Source organism: Sciurus vulgaris, assembly GCF_902686455.1.
Source record: "Sciurus vulgaris genome assembly, chromosome: 17".
In the NCBI taxonomy this organism is placed as follows: Eukaryota; Metazoa; Chordata; class Mammalia; order Rodentia; family Sciuridae; genus Sciurus; species Sciurus vulgaris.
In genome coordinates, this window is record NC_136478.1 from 61371051 (window position 1) to 61389510 (window position 18460).

An 18460-nucleotide genomic window follows, 5' to 3' on the forward strand; every position below is an offset into this window, starting at 1 on the left:
CAGGTCTCCCAGCCGGGCTGTGGGGCCACCGCTAGGCTAGAACCTCAGAGGTTCCAGCAGCAGCCTTTTGATTACCTCTCCTCTCACCGAGCTGACTGGGAGGAGTGAGCCACAGAATCACTGGGCTTTGTGTCTATTATATGGACCTTTAGCATCTAGTATAAAAGTGGTGATAACCTTGCTCCTGCTGCTTCTCCATTTATTGAAGAAACATTTATTAAGCACCTACTATGTGCCAGGTACCATGCTGATGGGTGGTGATATCAACATGACCAGAACACGGTCACTGCTCTCCCAGTGTTCACAGACCAGAGTGAAGATGAACATTGGTGAAAACATTGCAGAATGAAATGTGGAATTCATCTCTCAAAACTGTAGGGCGCAGGGCCCTATAAGTGTGTTTAAGGGGGATCAGGGAGGGCTTCCCAGAGGAAGTGGTATATATATATATAATCTCCCCTTTTGCAGTACTGGGGATTGAACCCAGGAGTATTCTGTCTCTAAGCTACATTCCCAGCCCCCACTTTTTGTGGGGATACTGGGGAATGTACCCAGATGTGCTTCACCATTGAGCTATATCCACAACCTTTTTTTTAATATATTTTTTAAAATTGTTGATGGACCTTTATGTTTATTTATTCATTTATTTATATGCAGTGCTGATAATTGGACCCAGTGCCTTACACATGTGAGGCAAACACTCTACCACTGAGCTTCTGAGCCACAACCCCAGCCCCCCCTTTAAAAAAAAAAAAAGGACAGGGGCTCACTAAGTTGCTTAGGGCCTTCCTAAGTTGCTGAGACTGGTCTCAAACTTGTGGACCACCTGCTTCAGACACTGGAGTTGCTGGGGTTGCATGTGCCATCGCACCCAGAAGAAAATATTCTTTAATAGATCTGTGAACTAGCCAGAAAATAAGGGACACACAAGACCCAGCACACAGGCTGATGAACAGAGTACAAAAACCAGATTTTGCTGGACCCAAGAGCCTCCCAAACCAAGCTTGTCCAAGGGAAGACTCTAGAAGGCCACACTTCAAAGTGAGAGTGACCTGGAAATAAATCCTCTTGGGGACACTATGCAGAATTACCTGTCTCAAACTTTGGCCCAGAACATCCCTGAGACTGACTTTTAGCCTGATTTTACGTGACCTTGGTAGTCCAAACATCCCTTAGTTAATCTTCAGTTTAAAGTGATCCTATTTTCAAGCCAGGCCTCCAGGATTTCCACAGATGAAGCTCAGTGTTACATGAGTAGCTCACATTCAAAGAGTACTAAACACAAGACACTGTGAAGGAGAACTACTACAAATAAAACTAGAAAATAATACCAGAAAAGAAAATAAATGTTTAATGTGTTTCAAGAAGTTAAGAGAACAAGGTTGGGTTGTAGCTCAGTGGTAAAGAGAGTTTGCGTGACAAAGTACAAAGCAGATTTAAAAAGAAATGAAAAATGTAATTAAAATTTTACAAAATAAGTGATCAGTTTAACAGAAGCAGATGTAGTCAAAGCAAGAATTAGTGAACAGACAGTAAAACTAAGGGAAATAATCAGAAGATAGCCCAGAAAAACCAAGAGATGATTTATTTTATGTGCTAGGGATTGCATTCAGGGGCACTCTATTGAGCTACATCCTCAGTTCTTTTATTTTGAGATAAGGTCTCACTTAGTAGCTGAGAATTTTGCCAATTTGCTGAGCTGACCTTGAATTTGTGATCCTCTTGCCTCAGTCCCCCGAGTTGCTGAGATCACAGGTGTGTGTCAATGCACCTAACTGAAATTGCACCTAGGAGATTTTTAAAAAAGAAATTGGAGCTGGGTGGTGGTGCATGTTTATAATCCCAGTGACTTGGGAGGCTGAGGCAGCAGGATCGTAAATTTGGGGCCAGTCTCAGCAATTTAGCATGACCCTGTCTCAAAATAAAATAAAAAAGATTGGATGTAGCTTAGTGGTACAGTGCTAGATTCAATTGCTAGTACCCTACACACAAGCAAACAGAGAGAGAGAGAGAGAGAGAGAGAGAGAGAGAGGGAGGTTGGGCTAGGGATGTAGCTGAGTGGTAAAGCGGTAGAGTGCTTACCTAGCATGTGTAAGGCACTGGGTTCGATTCTCAGCACCACATAAAAATATAAATAAAAAATAGAATAAAGTTATAAAAAAATGAAATAAATAAATAAAAAGAGTCATAGAAGATAGCGGCCATGGTGGTGCCTACCTGTCATTCCAACAATGGGGGAGGCTGAGGCAGATGCAAGTTCAAGGCCAGCTTCAGCAACTTGTGACACCCTCAGCCACTTAGTGAGACTCTGCCTCAAAATAAAAAAAGTAAAAAAGGACTAGGGATGTAACTCAGGTAAAACTCTCTTGGGATCAGTCCCCAGCCACCAAAAAGAGTCCTAGAAGACATATTGCTATGTGGAATTCTGGGATGAGAAGACTGTGGCAGAGGAGATAATGGCCAAGACTACTTCAGAATCAACGAAAGAGGCTGATCCCCAGATTCCAATAACCCAGGAAGTGACAGACAGAAGACCAGCGGGTGTGTGGGGGAAGCAGGAGACAGCCAGGCACGGAGGTGTGTTGGAACTGGGCGGCGTGGACCAGCCTTGTAGCAGTGGAGCAGAGGGGCGAGCTCTAGAGCAGACAGAATGGCTTCCGTGTGTGAGGAGAGGAGGGAGGGTGAGTCGGAGGGTGGGTGATAGCAGACCCGCACTAGGAGGGAGACTGGGGAGAGCCTGGCCAGGAGGGGAGGAGCCCGGAGCTGGGAGCAGGGAGCAGGCATGGGTGGCCGGCTGGGGCCATGTCAGGCTGGGCCTCTGAGAGTCCACGGGCTGCTGGAGCCTGAGGAGTCAGGGCCAGAGGGGGCACCGAGTGCCAGCCACCAGCGCCTTAACATTCCCCAGTTCTTTAACGCTTCAGTTTAACCTCATCCATCCAAAATGTCGTTTGACACTGAATCAACACAAAAATTATTCTTGAGCTCTTTTCCTGGCATCCTGTTTCAGTGCTTGGTCTTTGAAATCTGGCGTGTAGTGTGCACACGCGTCCTGTCTCCTTTTGAACTCACCTCAGTTCAAGCGCTCCGAGTGACATGTGACTGGGGGCTACTGCATTAGGCACATAGGAATAGATGACAGTTAAAGCCACAGCCTGAATGAAGTCCCTTGGGAGGGAGGTGAACAGGGAAGAGAGGCAGCCTGGAGGCCAAGCCCTGGGGTGGAGAGGAAGCAGAGGCAGGGGCAGTGAAAGGATCCTGGGAGCTTGATGGGGGAGGGAGTGGTTGGTGGCAGATGCTGCTGACAGTTTCAAAAGATAAGGATAGGCAGTCAATAGCAGGTCACCTGCCGCCCTGAGGAGGGCAGCAGCCAGTGTGAGCATGGGCAAGCCTGTCTCCCTCCCACAAGGCAGTGGACACCTAGAGGCAGTGCCCTGCCAGGGTCACAGGGCCAGGATGGGGTTGCCTGGCTCTCCACTGGCCTCTGAGCATGGAAGCTTGGCTTTGCAGCACCCGGGGTGTGGAGGAACTAAGAGTTGAGAAAAAATTCACTATTTTAGTGTGTATAATTAACAACTATCAAATTCCAGAACATTTTTCTCACCCTTTCAGAGACCCCATACCTTTTGGCGGTCACACCCTGCCTGCCCATCCCCCTAGCTCCTGGCGACCACCAGCCTGTCTTCTTCCTCTCTGCTTCGTGTGCTTCACATGCAGGTGGCACCTGTCCCAGCACTCCGTTCCTTTTGCTGGCCTAGTAATATTCCATGGCAAAGGTGGAGCACATTTTCTTATCTGTGCATCAGAGGTGGCACATTTGGTTCTTGTAGATGATGCACTCCTCTGTGTCCCCTTTGTCTTCTGTTCTCTTGGGTCAGTGCCTACGAGGGGAATTGCTGGTATTTGGTATCAACACCTTTTTGAAAAGGGAAAACAGTGAACTGCGTTCTCCCTCAATCCTTCACATAATCTCTTGCTCCTCCGCCCTGCCTTCCCTGTGCCCCTGCACTCGGGTCTAATGCCCCAGGTTTTGTCTAACACCTGGCTCCACATCCCTGGGTGGAAACTTGATCTAAGCAGTGCTGTGGTGATGAATAGCTCTTACTGCTTTTGCTTTCAACTGCATTTACGTCCTGACCCGTAAATGGCGATGATAACGGGACCTGCATCCTTGGAGGTTAACACAGGGAAGCACTTGGAGCAGAATCCCAGAGTGAGCACTGGGGTGGAGCCAGGTCTGTGGCAGAAGCACCACTAACCACTAACCATGGTGTCCAGGACACACCTCCAGCTGGCTTCTGGTTTTAACCCAATGACTCAGGGTGGGGGCCCTTACCAGAGGTGGCCCAGCTCCTCAGAGGGCCAGTCCTGTGGCCACCCCTGGCTCTTGACTTGAGGGTACATCTCCCCGGCCTTGCTGATGGGTGCCTGGCAGAGGTGTCTGCTGGCCACGCTGCTGCACTGCATTCTCCTCACATCCAGGGAAGCAACTCTGCACTGGCCTTTGGCTTGGGTCTGCCTCCTCTCCACTCTGCCTCATGCCTTCGCCCCCTATTGGGTCCTTTCTGGGAAATTCTTTTTTGTTTTGTTTTGGATTTATTTTGTGATTGTGAGTGTGGTCAGGGGATTGAACCCAGGCCTTGTGCATGTGGGGCAAGCACTCTACCAACTGAGCTATAGCCCCAGCCCTCTGGGAAACGTTTAACCAAAGGCCCCAGAGGCCAGCGCACCTCCTCTGTGCTTGAGGCCACTCCAGCGTCCTCAACACCGTCACCCCTTTACCCTCAGTCCCTAGAGAGCCCTCATTGCCCTGCCGAGGGGACCTGCTGCCCATCACAGAGTCTGTGGTTTCCTCGGGATCACGTGCCATAGCCAGAACGTCGGAGGAACTTTTGGAACAGCATCATTTTCTTGCTCAGAACTGGGTAATAGTCCGACACAGAGTCAGCCTCTGAGGGGGGACCCTGTGGGCTACCAGGCTTGGTGTTGAACAAACAAGGGCCTGTTTATTTCCTTGGCCCTTAACAAATTGTGGTGGCTTAAGTCATGCTGACTCTCTCACGGTTCCACTGGTCAAGTACAAAGTCCGCATCTCCCTGGACTTAAAGCAACCTGAGGGCAGGGCTGGTCCTTCCGGAGGCTCCAGGGGAAAATCTGTTCCCCTGCCTTTTCCAGCTTGCAGAGGCTGCCTCATTCCATGGCTTGTGTCCCCTTCCTCCATCTTTAAAACCAACCACAGAGGGCCAGGGTGTAGCTCAGAGGTAGAGTACTCACCTGGCATGAGCAAAGCCCTGACTTGGTCCCCAGAACCCTCTAAAGAGCCAGCAGTGGCAGCTCCTCTGTTTGCCCCCTGCTTCCATCCTCACGTTTGTCTCTCTTTGACCCAAACTCTCACCTTCCCCTCTTGTAAGGATCCCGATGACACTGAGCCCACCTGGAGAATCCAGAATCCCCTCCCTGTCTCACAGTTCTTAGTCACATCTTCTGAGTCCCCTGTCCATTCACCCTTCCATCCCCATTTATTTATTGATTTGATACTTGGAATTGAACCCAAGGGTGCGTTAGCACTGAGCCACATGCTCAGCCCGTATTATTTTAAGACAGAGTCTCACTAAGTTGCTTAGGGCCTTGCTAAGTTGCCGAAGCTGGCTTTGAACTTGCGATCATCCCGCAACTCCTGAGTTGCTGGGGTTACAGGAGTGTACCTCTGCACCCAGCTATTTATTTATTTTTTGCAGTGCTGGGGACTAAACTCAGGCCCTGTGTGTGGGAGACAAGCACTCTGCCACTGAGCCACATCTCAGCCCCTTTCTAAATGTGAGGGAGCATATTCACAGGTGCTAGGGATTAGTAGGTGGCACCTTTGGAGGCCATTATTCAGCTCGATGCAGCATTTTATAGGAGGGCAACAGGAACAGGAGCTCACATTTTAGAGAACAATATGGAGGCTCAGAGAGAGAATGGGACTTGTGGATGTCACACAGCGTGGGCAACCTCCCTGGCTCCTCTGGATTCCAGTGCCACCTATCCACTTGGCACCCACCCTTCGAGTCTGTGCCCTTCGAGTGTTGAACTTGGGTTCCCTTCAGGGCCCGCCTTGTTGCCTGGGCCTCCCACACCCACATAGTGTTTCCACCACTTACCACATATATCCCTTGGGTCAGAAGGCAGACAGCCAGCGTGGTGCCATGCCTCTGCACAGCGACTCCCCACACAGACGGTGTGCCCTCCTCTCGCCACCTGCTTCTGCTCTTGGCTCTCAGGTCTCTTCTCCACATGGCAGCCAGAAGGACCCTTGGAAAACAGACATCAGATCTGGGGATGCACACTGGACGATAATACTTATTTCTTTGTTTACTGTGAAGATGAAATAAACAAGTTAGTCCATGTAAGGATAGTGCCCCATTCGTCGGGAGGGCTCTGGGTAACTGGCTGCTGTCAAGCTGGCACCCCATTGCTTCTCTGCTCACCACCCCAGCAGCTCACGTCACTGCCCAGTGCTCTTGGCTCTCTCCGCCGTCACTCGCTGGCTGTAGCCTCAGGCCCCCCCTGCTTCTCCCCTTACACACAGACCTCTGCCCACCTCAGGGGGATTGAAGCCAGGGCACTCTTCCACTGAGCTACACCCCCAGCCCTTTGAGCTTCTTTGGAGACAGGGTTTGCTGAGTTGCTCAGGCTGGCCTAGCACCTGTGACCCTCCTCCCTCAGCCTCTTCAGTGACTGGGATTACCAGTGTGTGCCACTATGTGCTGCAGAAACGTTTCTGTCTCTCTGCATTGACTTGCTTTTCTGTACCTCTGTTGTCTTAGCTCCCTGTGCTTTGTGCTCCCACTTGCCTTGGTTTGCTCCGCAGCAGCCAGAATCCCAGCTGTGTCTAGGTGGAGCAGGCCACCTGCAGAGGGAAGCATTAGGACAGACATTCACACTGATGTGGCCCCACAGGGCCCGCAGCAGTGCCCGTGCCTCTGCGTGTGCTCAGGAAGTGTGTGGCGAATGGCAGAAGGTGCTGAGTCAGGCTGGACACTGCTTAGTCCTGCCAGGGACTCCACCTTGCAGATAGAGAAACTGAGTCTTCGCAAGGGCAGCCCCAGGCTGGACCCCATCTGCCTGGCTTCCTGCGTCTCCGGCTAGCCATCGGCAGCCTCCTGGGAGGAGCAGGAGAGGAGTGTGTGGAGCCCAGGTTGCGCTGATGGTCTCCCGCCTGCCTTGTGTTGTGTCCCCACAGGGACAGTATGGACAGCGTGAAGCAGAGTGCGGCCCTGTGTTTGCTGCGGCTCTACAAGGCCTCGCCAGACCTGGTGCCCATGGGCGAGTGGACGGCTCGTGTGGTGCACTTGCTCAATGATCAGCACATGGTGAGGCCCTGGCTACCACCCCAAGACCCGCCCCCACCCAGCTGCCCTGAGGCCCCCTCTGTTCCAAGGCCCCTGGGTGCCTGAGCCCCCACCTCTTCCCTGATCTTCACCCAGGTACCTGGAGACCCTGATCTGGTATCCCTAATACGCACAACCTGCCCAACTGTTCAGAAACCCTCTCACCTCTATCCCCAACAACCCCTGACTACCCAGGGATCATGTCCTGTGCCCCCGTCACCCAGCACCCCTCCCGGACCCAACCCCTCAGAAAATTTTAGCCCGTTTCTGACTCCCAGAGATTCCCAGCAACCACTATTTCTTGTCTGGCCAGCATAGACCCCAGTCCTCCCGTCCCCTTCCTGGTCTCCAGCTCTTAGGCTCCTCAGAGAGACCCTGGGGTCTGTGTTGGCCAGGGCCCTGAGGCCCCATAGCCTTCTTACCCCCCAAAACACCCATATAGCGACAGGTGTGCACACCCCAGCCCCTGCCCCCCTCATCCTCCTGATGTCCACACCGCCACCCTGCTCTGGAGCCACTACCCTTAGGTCCTCTGCAGGGACTGCAGCCTGACCCTGACCTGCCCCCTCCCCCTGTCTACAGGGCGTTGTCACCGCTGCTGTCAGCCTCATCACCTGCCTCTGCAAGAAGAACCCTGACGACTTCAAGACTTGCATCTCCCTGGCCGTGTCCCGCCTGAGCCGGGTAGGTGTGGTCTCTGCTGCCGGCAGGCTCCTGTGCCTCTGACACCTCTCTGGTTCCCCTTCCTCCCTGACAGGCAGCCCAGCCCTGTGGTCACCAGCTCAGGCCCTGATGATCCAGGTTCAGACTGGTTTGGCCACTTCTTGGCCGTGTGGTCCTGGGCAAAGTGGTTGCCTCTCTGGGGCTCGGTTGCCCCTTATGTTCAGTGGGAATATCAGTTCAGTGTGGCGCGGGCTCTGCTAGGGGAGGCCTGGGTGAACGGAGGCTCAGAGTCTAGAGTGCGGTGCCTGAGCACAACGCTGCGGGCGGAGTACTCAGGTTGGGGCCTGAGGCCAGCGAGGCCAGCGCCACCTCCCCACCACCTCTTCCTCCTTTCCTGACTTTGCTTTCCATGCTTCTCTCCCATATGCCTCCCTTACACCCTCTCCTGTTCCTCTCACCACCTTTGCATCTGTCCTAGAGCACCCCCAAGGCCTCCTGTGTGCCTGGTTGTGGGGTGACATCAGGGACATGAGTCAGATGTTAGAAATCGCGGAACTCCCTGTTCTGCTGGGAGGAGCGTGTGTGGCAGGGGAGGTGACTGTCAGACTGTCGCATAGGGGTAGTTTGTGTCATCATGGAGGGAGCTCAGGGCAATGTAGGTACCCAGTGGAGGCACATGACCAGCTCGGGAACCCAGGAGGGGTTGCTGGGGGAGGTGGTTCTGAATTGATGCTTGAAGTACAGTGTTTCCTAAATAAATAAGGAAGTGTTCTCTGTGTCCATAGGAAGAGGCCTGGATTCTTTTTTTTTTGTACTGGGGATTGAGCCCAGGGGCACATAACCACTGAGCCACATGCCCAAACCCTTTTATATTTTTTGAGACAGGGTCTCACTAAGTTGCTTAGGGCCTTGCTAAGTAGCTGAGGTTTGTGTAGAACTTGTGATCCTCCTGCCTCAGCCTCCTGAGCCACCGGGGTTGCAGGAATGCGCTGCCGTGCCCAGCAAGGCCTGGATTTTTGAACAAGACACAGACCACTCATTCACTCTGTTCTTGTTTCTTTCATTCATTCACCACCCCTCTGTGCCAGGCCCTGTGGGAGGCACAGACAGTGACAGGGATGGGGCGCATGCCATCACGGAGGTGCTTCCTGGAGAAAGGGTTTTCAGGGTCGAGCAAGAGTTTGCCATGAGGAAAAAGTCACATGATTTTGATGTGATTCCCCACGTCCTTCCTGAACCTTCCCGGATTCTGATCTTGTATCCGGCCCAGTGATGGCCCCTGAGTGGTGTCGGTGTGGCATGGGCTCTAGCAGAGGAGGCCTGGGCACTGGGAGGCTCAGAGTCAAGGGAGGGGCACCTGAGCCTGGGGACTGCCACGGAGGGGAATCAGCAGAGACTTTTGTCCCACTGAAGCCAGCATTGCTTGGAAAAAATCAGCCAGCCCCGCCTGTCCCTGTCCCACTGTGCTAGGCATGTGCCCAAGGGACTCCGTTTCCTGCTCTGCAAAACCATTACACCTTTAGCATCCCCTGAAGGGTGGTGTTGGCTCCAGAGGACAGTGCCCACAGCCCCCGCTCACTGCCCCCGGCCCCCCCCTGTGCCCATCTTTGGCCTCCTCCCCACAGATCGTCTCTTCGGCCTCCACCGACCTCCAGGACTACACCTACTACTTTGTGCCAGCGCCCTGGCTCTCTGTGAAGCTCCTGCGGCTACTGCAGTGCTACCCTCCTCCAGGTAACTCTGCCTCCCGCTTGCCTGTGGCTCTGGACTGCTCAGGCTTTCTGAGCTGGGTGGACACCTCTAGCTCTTGTGCTGCTGCACTTGGTGAGGGCAGCTCAGATCCTAGTGCTCCCTGCCCTGGCCGGGGTCCCTGCAACTGGGCTCTCACTGAAGCCCTGTGGCCAGGGGCTGTTAGCAGGCCTGTTCTACAGAGGAGGAAACCAAGGCTTAGAGAGGAGCTCCTGGCCCAGGGTCACACAACTGGCCAGAGGACAGTTCCTGGCTGCTCTGTTAGGAGTTTTCATCTCTTGTAGGGGACCTTCCCCCATTGCCCACAGCCACAACAGCTGTGGCAGTGAGCCAGGTGTGGCAGGGCCCATTCACACCCTCCCAGCAGAGCCGGTGAGGAAGAATTGTCTGGGAGCGGAGTCCATGATATGCAGACAGAGCAACTGAGGTCTGGCGGTGAGACGTGGCCATCCCAGGCAGAGTCCCACCCCTCCCAGTGTACCTGGCTGGGCACCCCTGAGCTTTCAGTGTCTCAGCCACATGGCCTCAAAGGGCAGTTGGTGGGACCCCTGTGCTGAGGCACTTGGCACACAGGCGGTGTCAGAGAACCAGTTCCCTTGAGTCAGCTGGCACCCAGCACCTGCTGTAGGCCTGGGCTGCCGTATGCGCTGCAGGCATCTGTGTGGATCTGCCTGTGTGTCTGTGCGCACAACTGCATGTGAGCGTGTCAGTGTCTGTGTACCTGTGTGCATGTGCATTCCAGTCACTAATTGAACATATGACATAGGTGACGCCAAAGGCCCCGCCCAGCTCTTGAGGCCAGGGATGGATATTGTCCTGTGGCCCTGTGGAGTCTCCGCCTTCTCTGACTCTGTTCCAGGAATTGAAACCCTGGCCCTGCTCCTGGATTGGGCTGGGGGAACCCCCCCACCATCCCTTTCACCAGGTAGCCCTGGGCTACCTGCAGTTTATTTCTAAGTATTTGCAACGTGTTATGAAAAGTTTCCCAACAGAAAAAGTCCCATTAGGTCGACTTCATATTTTGCTGTCTCCACACCCGCTTCTGTTTTGTTCTGAATGGGTGTGGAATTCAGGGGCAGATCTCTTGCCTGGTGTGTGTGAGGCCCCGGGTTCCATCCCTGGCACTGAAAAACAAATTATTTTTCTGAAATACTTAAAAATAGAAATAACCATGTTACCTTTAAATATTTTGGTGTATATTTTTTTTTAAACTGTGTGAGCATTTTCAATCACAGCTGCAAGTCTGTTGTCACATCTCAAGCTACTGTTTTCTTAATTTTCCTCAGAGTTGACACCAAACGTGATCTTAGCAAGGCCTAAGATTGAGTTTGAGCGTGATTTCTCACTTTCTACCTGATAGAATTGCCCCTTTTATTGCATGACATTAGTTTTTACCATTATTATCATGAAAATTTTTCAAATTTAAGAATAGCTTTGGAGAACAGTGTCACAAACACCAGGCAACTCTGCCCAGACTCAGCGGTCGTTAGAGCTCTGCACTCTTTGTACTCCCCTTTGCTCTCAGACACGCACTTGCTGGACAACTATGAAAGTAGATTTGCAAAAGCTGGGTGCCTATAGTCTCAGCTACTCTGGAGGCTGAGGCAGGAGGATCACCAGTTTGAGGCCAGCCTCAGTAACTTACCAAGAACCTTTCCCAAAATAAAAAAATAAAAAGGGCTGGAGATATAGCCTCAGCAAAAGAGCACTTGCCTAGCATTTGTGTGTGATAGCTTTGATCCCCTGTACCATAAAACCAAACCAAACCAAATAAAAAGCAATGCCATTATTATTATTATTAAACCAGAATAATTCCTAGATGACATCTGCTATCTAGTCACCATTCACATTTTCCTAATCATCCATGATATTTTTGTGGCTTTAGAAATAGATAAATGGGGCTGGGGAGATAGCTCAGTCGGTAGAGTGCTTACCTTATAAGCACAAGGCCCTGGGTTCGATCCCCAGCACCGCAAAAAAAAAAAAGAAAGAAAGAAATAGATAAATGTATACACACGTACACACACATATATCACAGTACTATCCAGGATCACATAATAAATTGTATACCTTGATTATGTCTTTTACTCTTTCTTTCTGTAGTGCCGGGGATTGAACCCAGAACGTAGAACATGCTAAGCACGTCTTCTACCACTGCTTCCTTTTTTTTTTTTTTTTGGTACTGGGGATTGAACTCAGGGGACTTAACCACTAAGCCACATCCCCGGCCCTTTTTTGTATTTTATTTAGCAACAGGGTCTCACTGAGTTGCTGAGCCTGGCTTTGAACTTGATAGCCTCCTTCCTCAGCCTCCTGAGCCCCTGGGATTGCAGGCGTGTGCCACCACACTCGGCTACCACTGTTTCTTTTACTCTTAATAATCCCCACTGCCACACCCCCAGACCTGTTTTGGGAGAAATCAGGACAATTGTGTCCCACAGGGTGTCCCATGTTCTAGATTTGGCTGATTGCCCTTTGGGTGATTTTTCACTTGTTCCTCTGTCCCGTAAATTTCCCGAAAGATTTGGGTTGATGGTTCTTGCTAGAACACTGGACAATGATTCTGTGCTCTTGATAGCACATCACATCTCAGGAAATGTCAGTGATTGGTGTTCCTGTGGGCTTCTGGCTGGCATTCCTCTGTCTGAGCAGAGGGGAAGCTGGGGCCCTGGGGAGCTTTCCTGCTGTTGAACTCCTAGCCCCAGTGAGGAGCACACCCCGAGCGAGCACACAGTGGTCTAGGCCAGCGGTGAGGGCCAGTGCTTTGTTCTGGGCACACAGATGACTCCTTGGGAAGGTCTCGGGAGGGGGTGCTGTCTTAGTTCTGGAAGGATCCTAATGAGCACCAGTGCTGCAGGACAGGGAACAGGCTCCCCGGGATGGAGCCACTTGCCCAGCAGAGTCAGAGAGGGATGAGAGCTCAAGCTCAAGTCTGGGGATGGATCCTCTGTCTCAGGGGTGCCTTGTGTCCCTTCCCCTGCTGGACTGGGGACTTGAGAAGTGTTGAGGAGGCAAAGGCCCTGGCCTGGAGCTGCAGAAGCAGCCTGAGCTTCTCCAAGAGCAGTGGCAGGGCTGCTGCCTCACCAGGTGGACCAGTGGGCAGCCAGCTCTGTGTGCTGTGTTCTCCGTTTGCTCAGAGGATGCGGCTGTGAAGGGGCGGCTGGTGGAATGTCTGGAGACCGTGCTCAACAAGGCCCAGGAGCCGCCCAAGTCCAAGAAGGTGCAGCACTCCAATGCTAAGAACGCCATCCTCTTTGAGACCATCAGCCTCATCATCCACTACGACAGGTATCCACCGGGCTGCTGAAGCTGGAGACCTGGACCCCGGGTCTGAGGGAAGAGGCTGGGCCTGGACCCCTGGTCTGAGGGAGGAGGCTGGGCCTGGACCCCTGGTCTGAGGGAAGAGGCTGGGCCTGGACCCCTGGTCTGAGGGAGGAGGCTGGGCCTGGACCCCTGGTCTGAGGGAGGAGGGCTGGGTCTGGACCCCTGGGTCTGGGAGGAGGCTGGGCCTGGACCCCTGGCTCTGAGTGAGGAGTTTGGGCCTGAGGGAGGAGGACTGGGGCTGGGTCCCTGGTTCTGGGGGAGGAGAGCTGGGCTTGGTAAGACGAGGATGGAGGTGTCAAATGTTACCCCACAAAATTGGTGCTGTGGCCCTTCCTAGGTGGCAGAGTTGCTGTTTATCTGGGCTCATCTGAGTCTTCAGGAGGGTCAGGTCTAGGATGTAGGGGTGGGCAGAAGTTAAGACCTGGATCCTGTGGGAGCAGTGAGCTGGATCAGCTGGAATCTAAGACCTCTGTCTCATGTCCCATCTCTGTTTCTCCCCTGCCACTCCTCATGTGTGTCCTGCCTGTGGTGGCAGTGAGCCCAACCTCCTGGTGCGCGCCTGTAACCAGCTGGGCCAGTTCCTGCAGCATCGAGAGACCAACCTGCGCTATCTGGCCCTGGAGAGCATGTGCATGCTGGCCAGCTCCGAGTTCTCCCACGAAGCTGTCAAGACCCACATTGACACTGTCATCAACGCTCTCAAGGTGCGGCCTTGCAAAACCTGCCCTGGGCCCTTGATCCACCTCAGGAAGCCAAGGGCTCCGTGGCCCTTGAGTGGCCAGCCCTGTGCCACAAGGGACCTTAGAACCCAGCCTGTCCCTGCTCTTCCCTCAGACGGAGCGGGACGTCAGTGTTCGGCAGCGGGCAGCTGACCTCCTGTATGCCATGTGTGACCGGAGCAATGCCAAGCAGATCGTGTCAGAGATGCTGCGGTACCTGGAGACGGCTGACTATGCCATCCGCGAAGAGATTGTGAGTCTGAAGTGGGCTGGAGCTGGGACTCCAGGGTCTCCAGATGAGGGCGGCGCTGAGCCAAGGTCCAGGTGAGTCCAGAGGCTGGCTCCTGCCCTGTCTCCTACCAGCCTTCCCACTTCCCTCCCTGCGGCAGGTACTGAAGGTGGCCATCCTGGCCGAGAAGTATGCCGTGGACTACAGCTGGTATGTGGACACCATCCTTAACCTCATCCGCATTGCTGGTGACTATGTGAGCGAGGAGGTGTGGTACCGCGTGCTGCAGATTGTCACCAACCGCGATGATGTCCAGGGCTACGCCGCCAAGACTGTTTTTGAGGTCAGCATCCTTTACTGTGACCCCTGTGATGGGACATCGATGCTGAGCAAGGACAGCTGGGCTGTGGGACCTTGGCTCCTGCAGTGTACCCTCAGTTCCATGCCTTTAGCCCTCTGGACTACCCAAGGGACACGGGGACTATGTCTTCTTGAGCCTGATAAAGAGTCCACAGAGAATGGTTGTGGGTGCCCAGGGTATAGTGTCCCATCCTGTAGTCTTAGTACTTTCCCATTTCCTGTGCCCAGGGAGGAAGGCCAAGTGCTGCCCCATTTTCCTATCTGCATGAGCTTGGGCCAGTCTCTTAACTTCTCTGTGCCTCTCCCTACCTGTAGTCCTACCTGTGGCACAGTTATAAAGGTTCCACCAGTTAACAGGCCTAGCCCTGTGTCTGTGCATGTCCCTTGACCCTCTTCTGCTTGTCTTGGCCTCCTCCCTCCAGGCCCTCCAGGCCCCAGCCTGTCATGAGAATATGGTGAAGGTTGGTGGCTACATCCTCGGGGAGTTTGGGAACCTGATTGCTGGAGACCCCCGCTCCAGGTGAGGGAGCCTCAGGCTGGGGGGTGAACACCGGAGCGTCTGAGGGGTCCAGGGCTGGGGAAGCTCTAGGAGTCTCAGGGCTGATAATGATGGGGTCGCCAGGAATTCTCTTGGCCTTGCACTCCCACCATCTGACCGGGTAAGAGAGAACCTAAGTCCCAGGCGTCTGGGACTGTGATACAGTGACCGCTGTCCCCGGGGAGTCTCAGCCCCTTGAGCCAGCCTGTGGCCCTGGGAAGGGGCTTCCTGTGGGAGGCAGCTCCTGAGGGGGCTTCTGCAGGGCGGTGGCACCAGCTGCTGCTGACCCGGCCCCTCGCTCAGCCCCCCGGTGCAGTTCTCCCTGCTCCACTCCAAGTTCCACCTGTGCAGCGTGGCCACGCGAGCCCTGCTGCTGTCCACCTACATCAAGTTCATCAACCTCTTCCCCGAGACCAAGGCCACCATCCAGGGCGTACTGAGAGCCGGCTCCCAGCTGCGCAACGCTGACGTGGAGCTGCAGCAGCGTGCAGTGGAGTACCTCACCCTCAGCTCCGTGGCCAGCACGGACGTCCTGGTCAGAATCTGCGCTTCCCCCACTGGCCCTCCCTCTCCTATGACCAAAGGCCCCTCGCCTGACCTGCCTGTCCCACCTGCAGGCCACAGTCCTAGAGGAAATGCCGCCCTTCCCCGAGCGCGAGTCCTCCATCCTGGCCAAGTTGAAGCGCAAGAAGGGGCCGGGGGCCGGCAGCGCTCTGGATGATGGCCGGAGGGACCCCAGCAGCAATGACATCAATGGGGGTGTGGAGCCCACACCCAGTACCGTGGTGAGCCCCACAGGGTGGCCCACACTCTTGGCCGAGGCTGGGTCATAGCGGCCGCCTCGTCTCAGCTTCGCCCCTCTCCCTTCCAGTCCACGCCTTCGCCCTCTGCTGACCTCCTGGGGCTGCGGGCAGCCCCTCCCCCAGCGGCACCCCCAGCTCCCGCAAGTGCAGGGAACCTCCTGGTGGACGTCTTCTCTGATGGCCCGCCTGCCCAACCCAGCCTGGGGCCCACCCCTGAGCAGGCCTTCCTCAGGTACTGCCTGCCTCGCCGGGCCCTCCTCCAGCTCCCGGGGCTGCCCCCTCTCAGCTGCTGCCCCCTCTTCCACTCAGCCCCTAGCCACACTCCTCTCCCTGTCCCTGGTGCCTTTCCAGGCCTGCATGCTGCCTCCCTCTGGCCACTCTGGACTCTGCGCCACCCTGGCCACCCTTTTATTCTCCTCTCCCATCACCACTTCTTAGTCTGCTCTTCCTTTTCTCCTTCCCTTCACCCTTTCTCTCTTCGGCCCTCTTGCTGCCTCTCTGGGATTGGCTGCCTGCTGCGCCTGTCTTCTCTGTCTGCTCTGGGATTGGATGGCCCAGCGAGCTGGAGCCGCCTGCCCCTGAGAGCCCCATGGCTTTGCTGGCTGATCCAGCTCCAGCTGCTGAGTAAGGGGTGGCCTCTGGGTGGGGGGAAGACTCAGGTGGCCCCAGGGTGGGTTGGGGGACTAGGCACACCAATCAAGGGGTTTCTGATGATCGGCAGAGGCAGGGATTGGAGGAAAGTGAAACTTGGGGCCCTCTGGTGGGGGGGCAGGCATTTGCCAGGGTCCCATTTGCATTGGTGGCAGCTGCTGGTCTTATTCTGGAGTTCTCTGCGGTTCTTTGGAAAATCTAGGCATGGGAATTCTGGGGTTCTGACCTTCACAGGCTTGTGTTTTGCACCCTTTTCCTCCAGCCCCCCCATTTCCTTCATGTCTCATTCCTTTCCCCACCCCCAGCCCAGGTCCTGAGGACATCGGCCCTCCCATCCCGGAAGCTGATGACCTGCTGAATAAGTGAGTCCCGGAAGAGATGGGCAAGGGTGACAGGGACAAGTGGGGAGACCAGGCCAAGCACCCTGCCATCCTAAACGCCCCACCACCCATCCAGGTTTGTGTGCAAGAATAATGGGGTCCTATTTGAGAACCAGCTGCTGCAGATTGGAGTCAAGTCTGAGTTCCGGCAGAACCTGGGTGTGTTTCGCTGGCCTATGGGGACTGGGTTGGTGGGAGACCTTGGCTGGGCTGGTGGCTGGGGATGAGGTCAGAAGAACTCAGACGGAGCCCCGCCTCCCCACCACCCCAGGCCGTATGTATCTCTTCTATGGCAACAAGACGTCAGTGCAGTTCCAAAATTTCTCGCCCACCGTTGTCCACCCGGGAGACCTCCAGACTCATATCCTCTCAGGCCTGGCCCACTAGGAAACCAAGACCGAGGTCCAGACCTGTTCAGCCCTAGTACTGTGAGAGCCTGGGCATGTGAGATTTCATCTATAAGTTGTGCCTCTGGATCTCTTCCCCCAGTGACAGATGATAATGAGTGATGTTCAGGAAACATTACTTTTGGAACTTCAGCAACCAGGGCCTTCTCTGAGGGACTTAGGCCCAGTCCCTGTGCCTCTCTCTCAGCCTCCCTAGCCCTTCTGTGAAACGCAGGTCCTCCTCTCCCTTCTCATAGGGCTGCTCTGGAAGATCAGAGCAGTTGGAAAACTCTGGAAGGTGGCTGGCAGTGCCAGTCCCCTCCCACTTCTATAAATTCAGGGAGCCAGACTTCCAAACTCAGAGCACCTTTTCAGTTTTTTGCTTCACTCATTAATCCGGGGCAGCTCTGTGCAGCACACAGGGTTGGGGGTGGGGGTGCTAAGACCCAGCCTTGCACACGGTTGACGACGTGAAGGCAGGCGTGAATGCAGATGATGACTATACTAACTGCCACAGTCTGTGTGACAGGCAAGTACCTGTGAAAGAGTCTTTCCTTGACTCCTGAGGACATTTTACACGTCCGTTTTGCAGATGAGGCCAAGAGAGATTAAGTAGTTTGCCCAGTCACCAGCTGTAAGGGCAGGGAGTCAGCCCCTACCCCAAGCAATAATGGAGCCACCATAAAGGCCTGCAGACCAGAGAGGCAGCTAAGTGGCTCCAAGGTTTCTGCCTAGGAGGGGCTCTAGAGCCGGGTCTAGCAAGATGAGCCCAGGATTGCCCTTGGGGCCTGTCAGAAGCCTATAGACAGGCTGCCAGAATTGCAGGGTTGTGACCAAGATCCCTTCAGGGCACCCTGCCTGTGGTCCCTGGCTTCCTTGACCATTGGGGGACACAGCTGGCCGTGCAGACCAAGCGTGTAGCCGCGCAGGTGGATGGCGGAGCGCAGGTGCAGCAAGTACTCAACATTGAATGTCTGCGGGACTTCTTGACGCCACCCCTGCTGTCAGTGCGCTTCCGGTGAGTTGGGTGCAGCGCTCCCTGGAACACAGGGCTTCCAGGGCAAGAGTGAAGGGCCTCATGGGGCCCTCCCTCTCCCACCAGGTATGGTGGCGCCCCGCAGTCCCTCACCCTAAAGCTCCCAGTGACCATCAACAAGTTCTTCCAGCCCACGGAGATGGCGGCCCAGGACTTCTTCCAGCGTTGGAAGCAGCTGAGCCTGTGAGCAGTGGGGGCAGGCGGGGCAGCACATGGGGGGCGACAGGTCCCTGACTCTTGAGTTTTCCCTTC

At 54.5% G+C, this 18460-nt stretch overlaps 1 protein-coding gene across 4 annotated transcripts in view; it reads left to right on the forward strand.

Moving 5' to 3' along the window:
• The window catches only part of AP2A1 (adaptor related protein complex 2 subunit alpha 1), a 30445-nt gene that overhangs the window by 10870 nt on the left and 1115 nt on the right, over positions 1-18460 (forward strand). For 2 of the 4 annotated variants that reach the window (XM_079117700.1, XM_079117698.1), the window contains exons 5-21: positions 7223-7352; positions 7953-8054; positions 9659-9767; positions 12920-13070; positions 13642-13810; positions 13941-14078; positions 14215-14397; positions 14837-14934; positions 15256-15487; positions 15570-15737; positions 15824-15987; positions 16314-16379; positions 16712-16768; positions 16863-16945; positions 17058-17146; positions 18066-18190; positions 18275-18391. In XM_079117700.1, the coding sequence (XP_078973826.1) occupies positions 7223-7352; positions 7953-8054; positions 9659-9767; positions 12920-13070; positions 13642-13810; positions 13941-14078; positions 14215-14397; positions 14837-14934; positions 15256-15487; positions 15570-15737; positions 15824-15987; positions 16314-16379; positions 16712-16768; positions 16863-16945; positions 17058-17146; positions 18066-18190; positions 18275-18391 (2181 nt within the window). The remainder of the gene's footprint in view (positions 1-7222; positions 7353-7952; positions 8055-9658; positions 9768-12919; positions 13071-13641; positions 13811-13940; positions 14079-14214; positions 14398-14836; positions 14935-15255; positions 15488-15569; positions 15738-15823; positions 15988-16313; positions 16380-16711; positions 16769-16862; positions 16946-17057; positions 17147-18065; positions 18191-18274; positions 18392-18460) is intronic. The other 2 variants (XM_079117701.1, XM_079117699.1) reach the window with 1 other exon arrangement.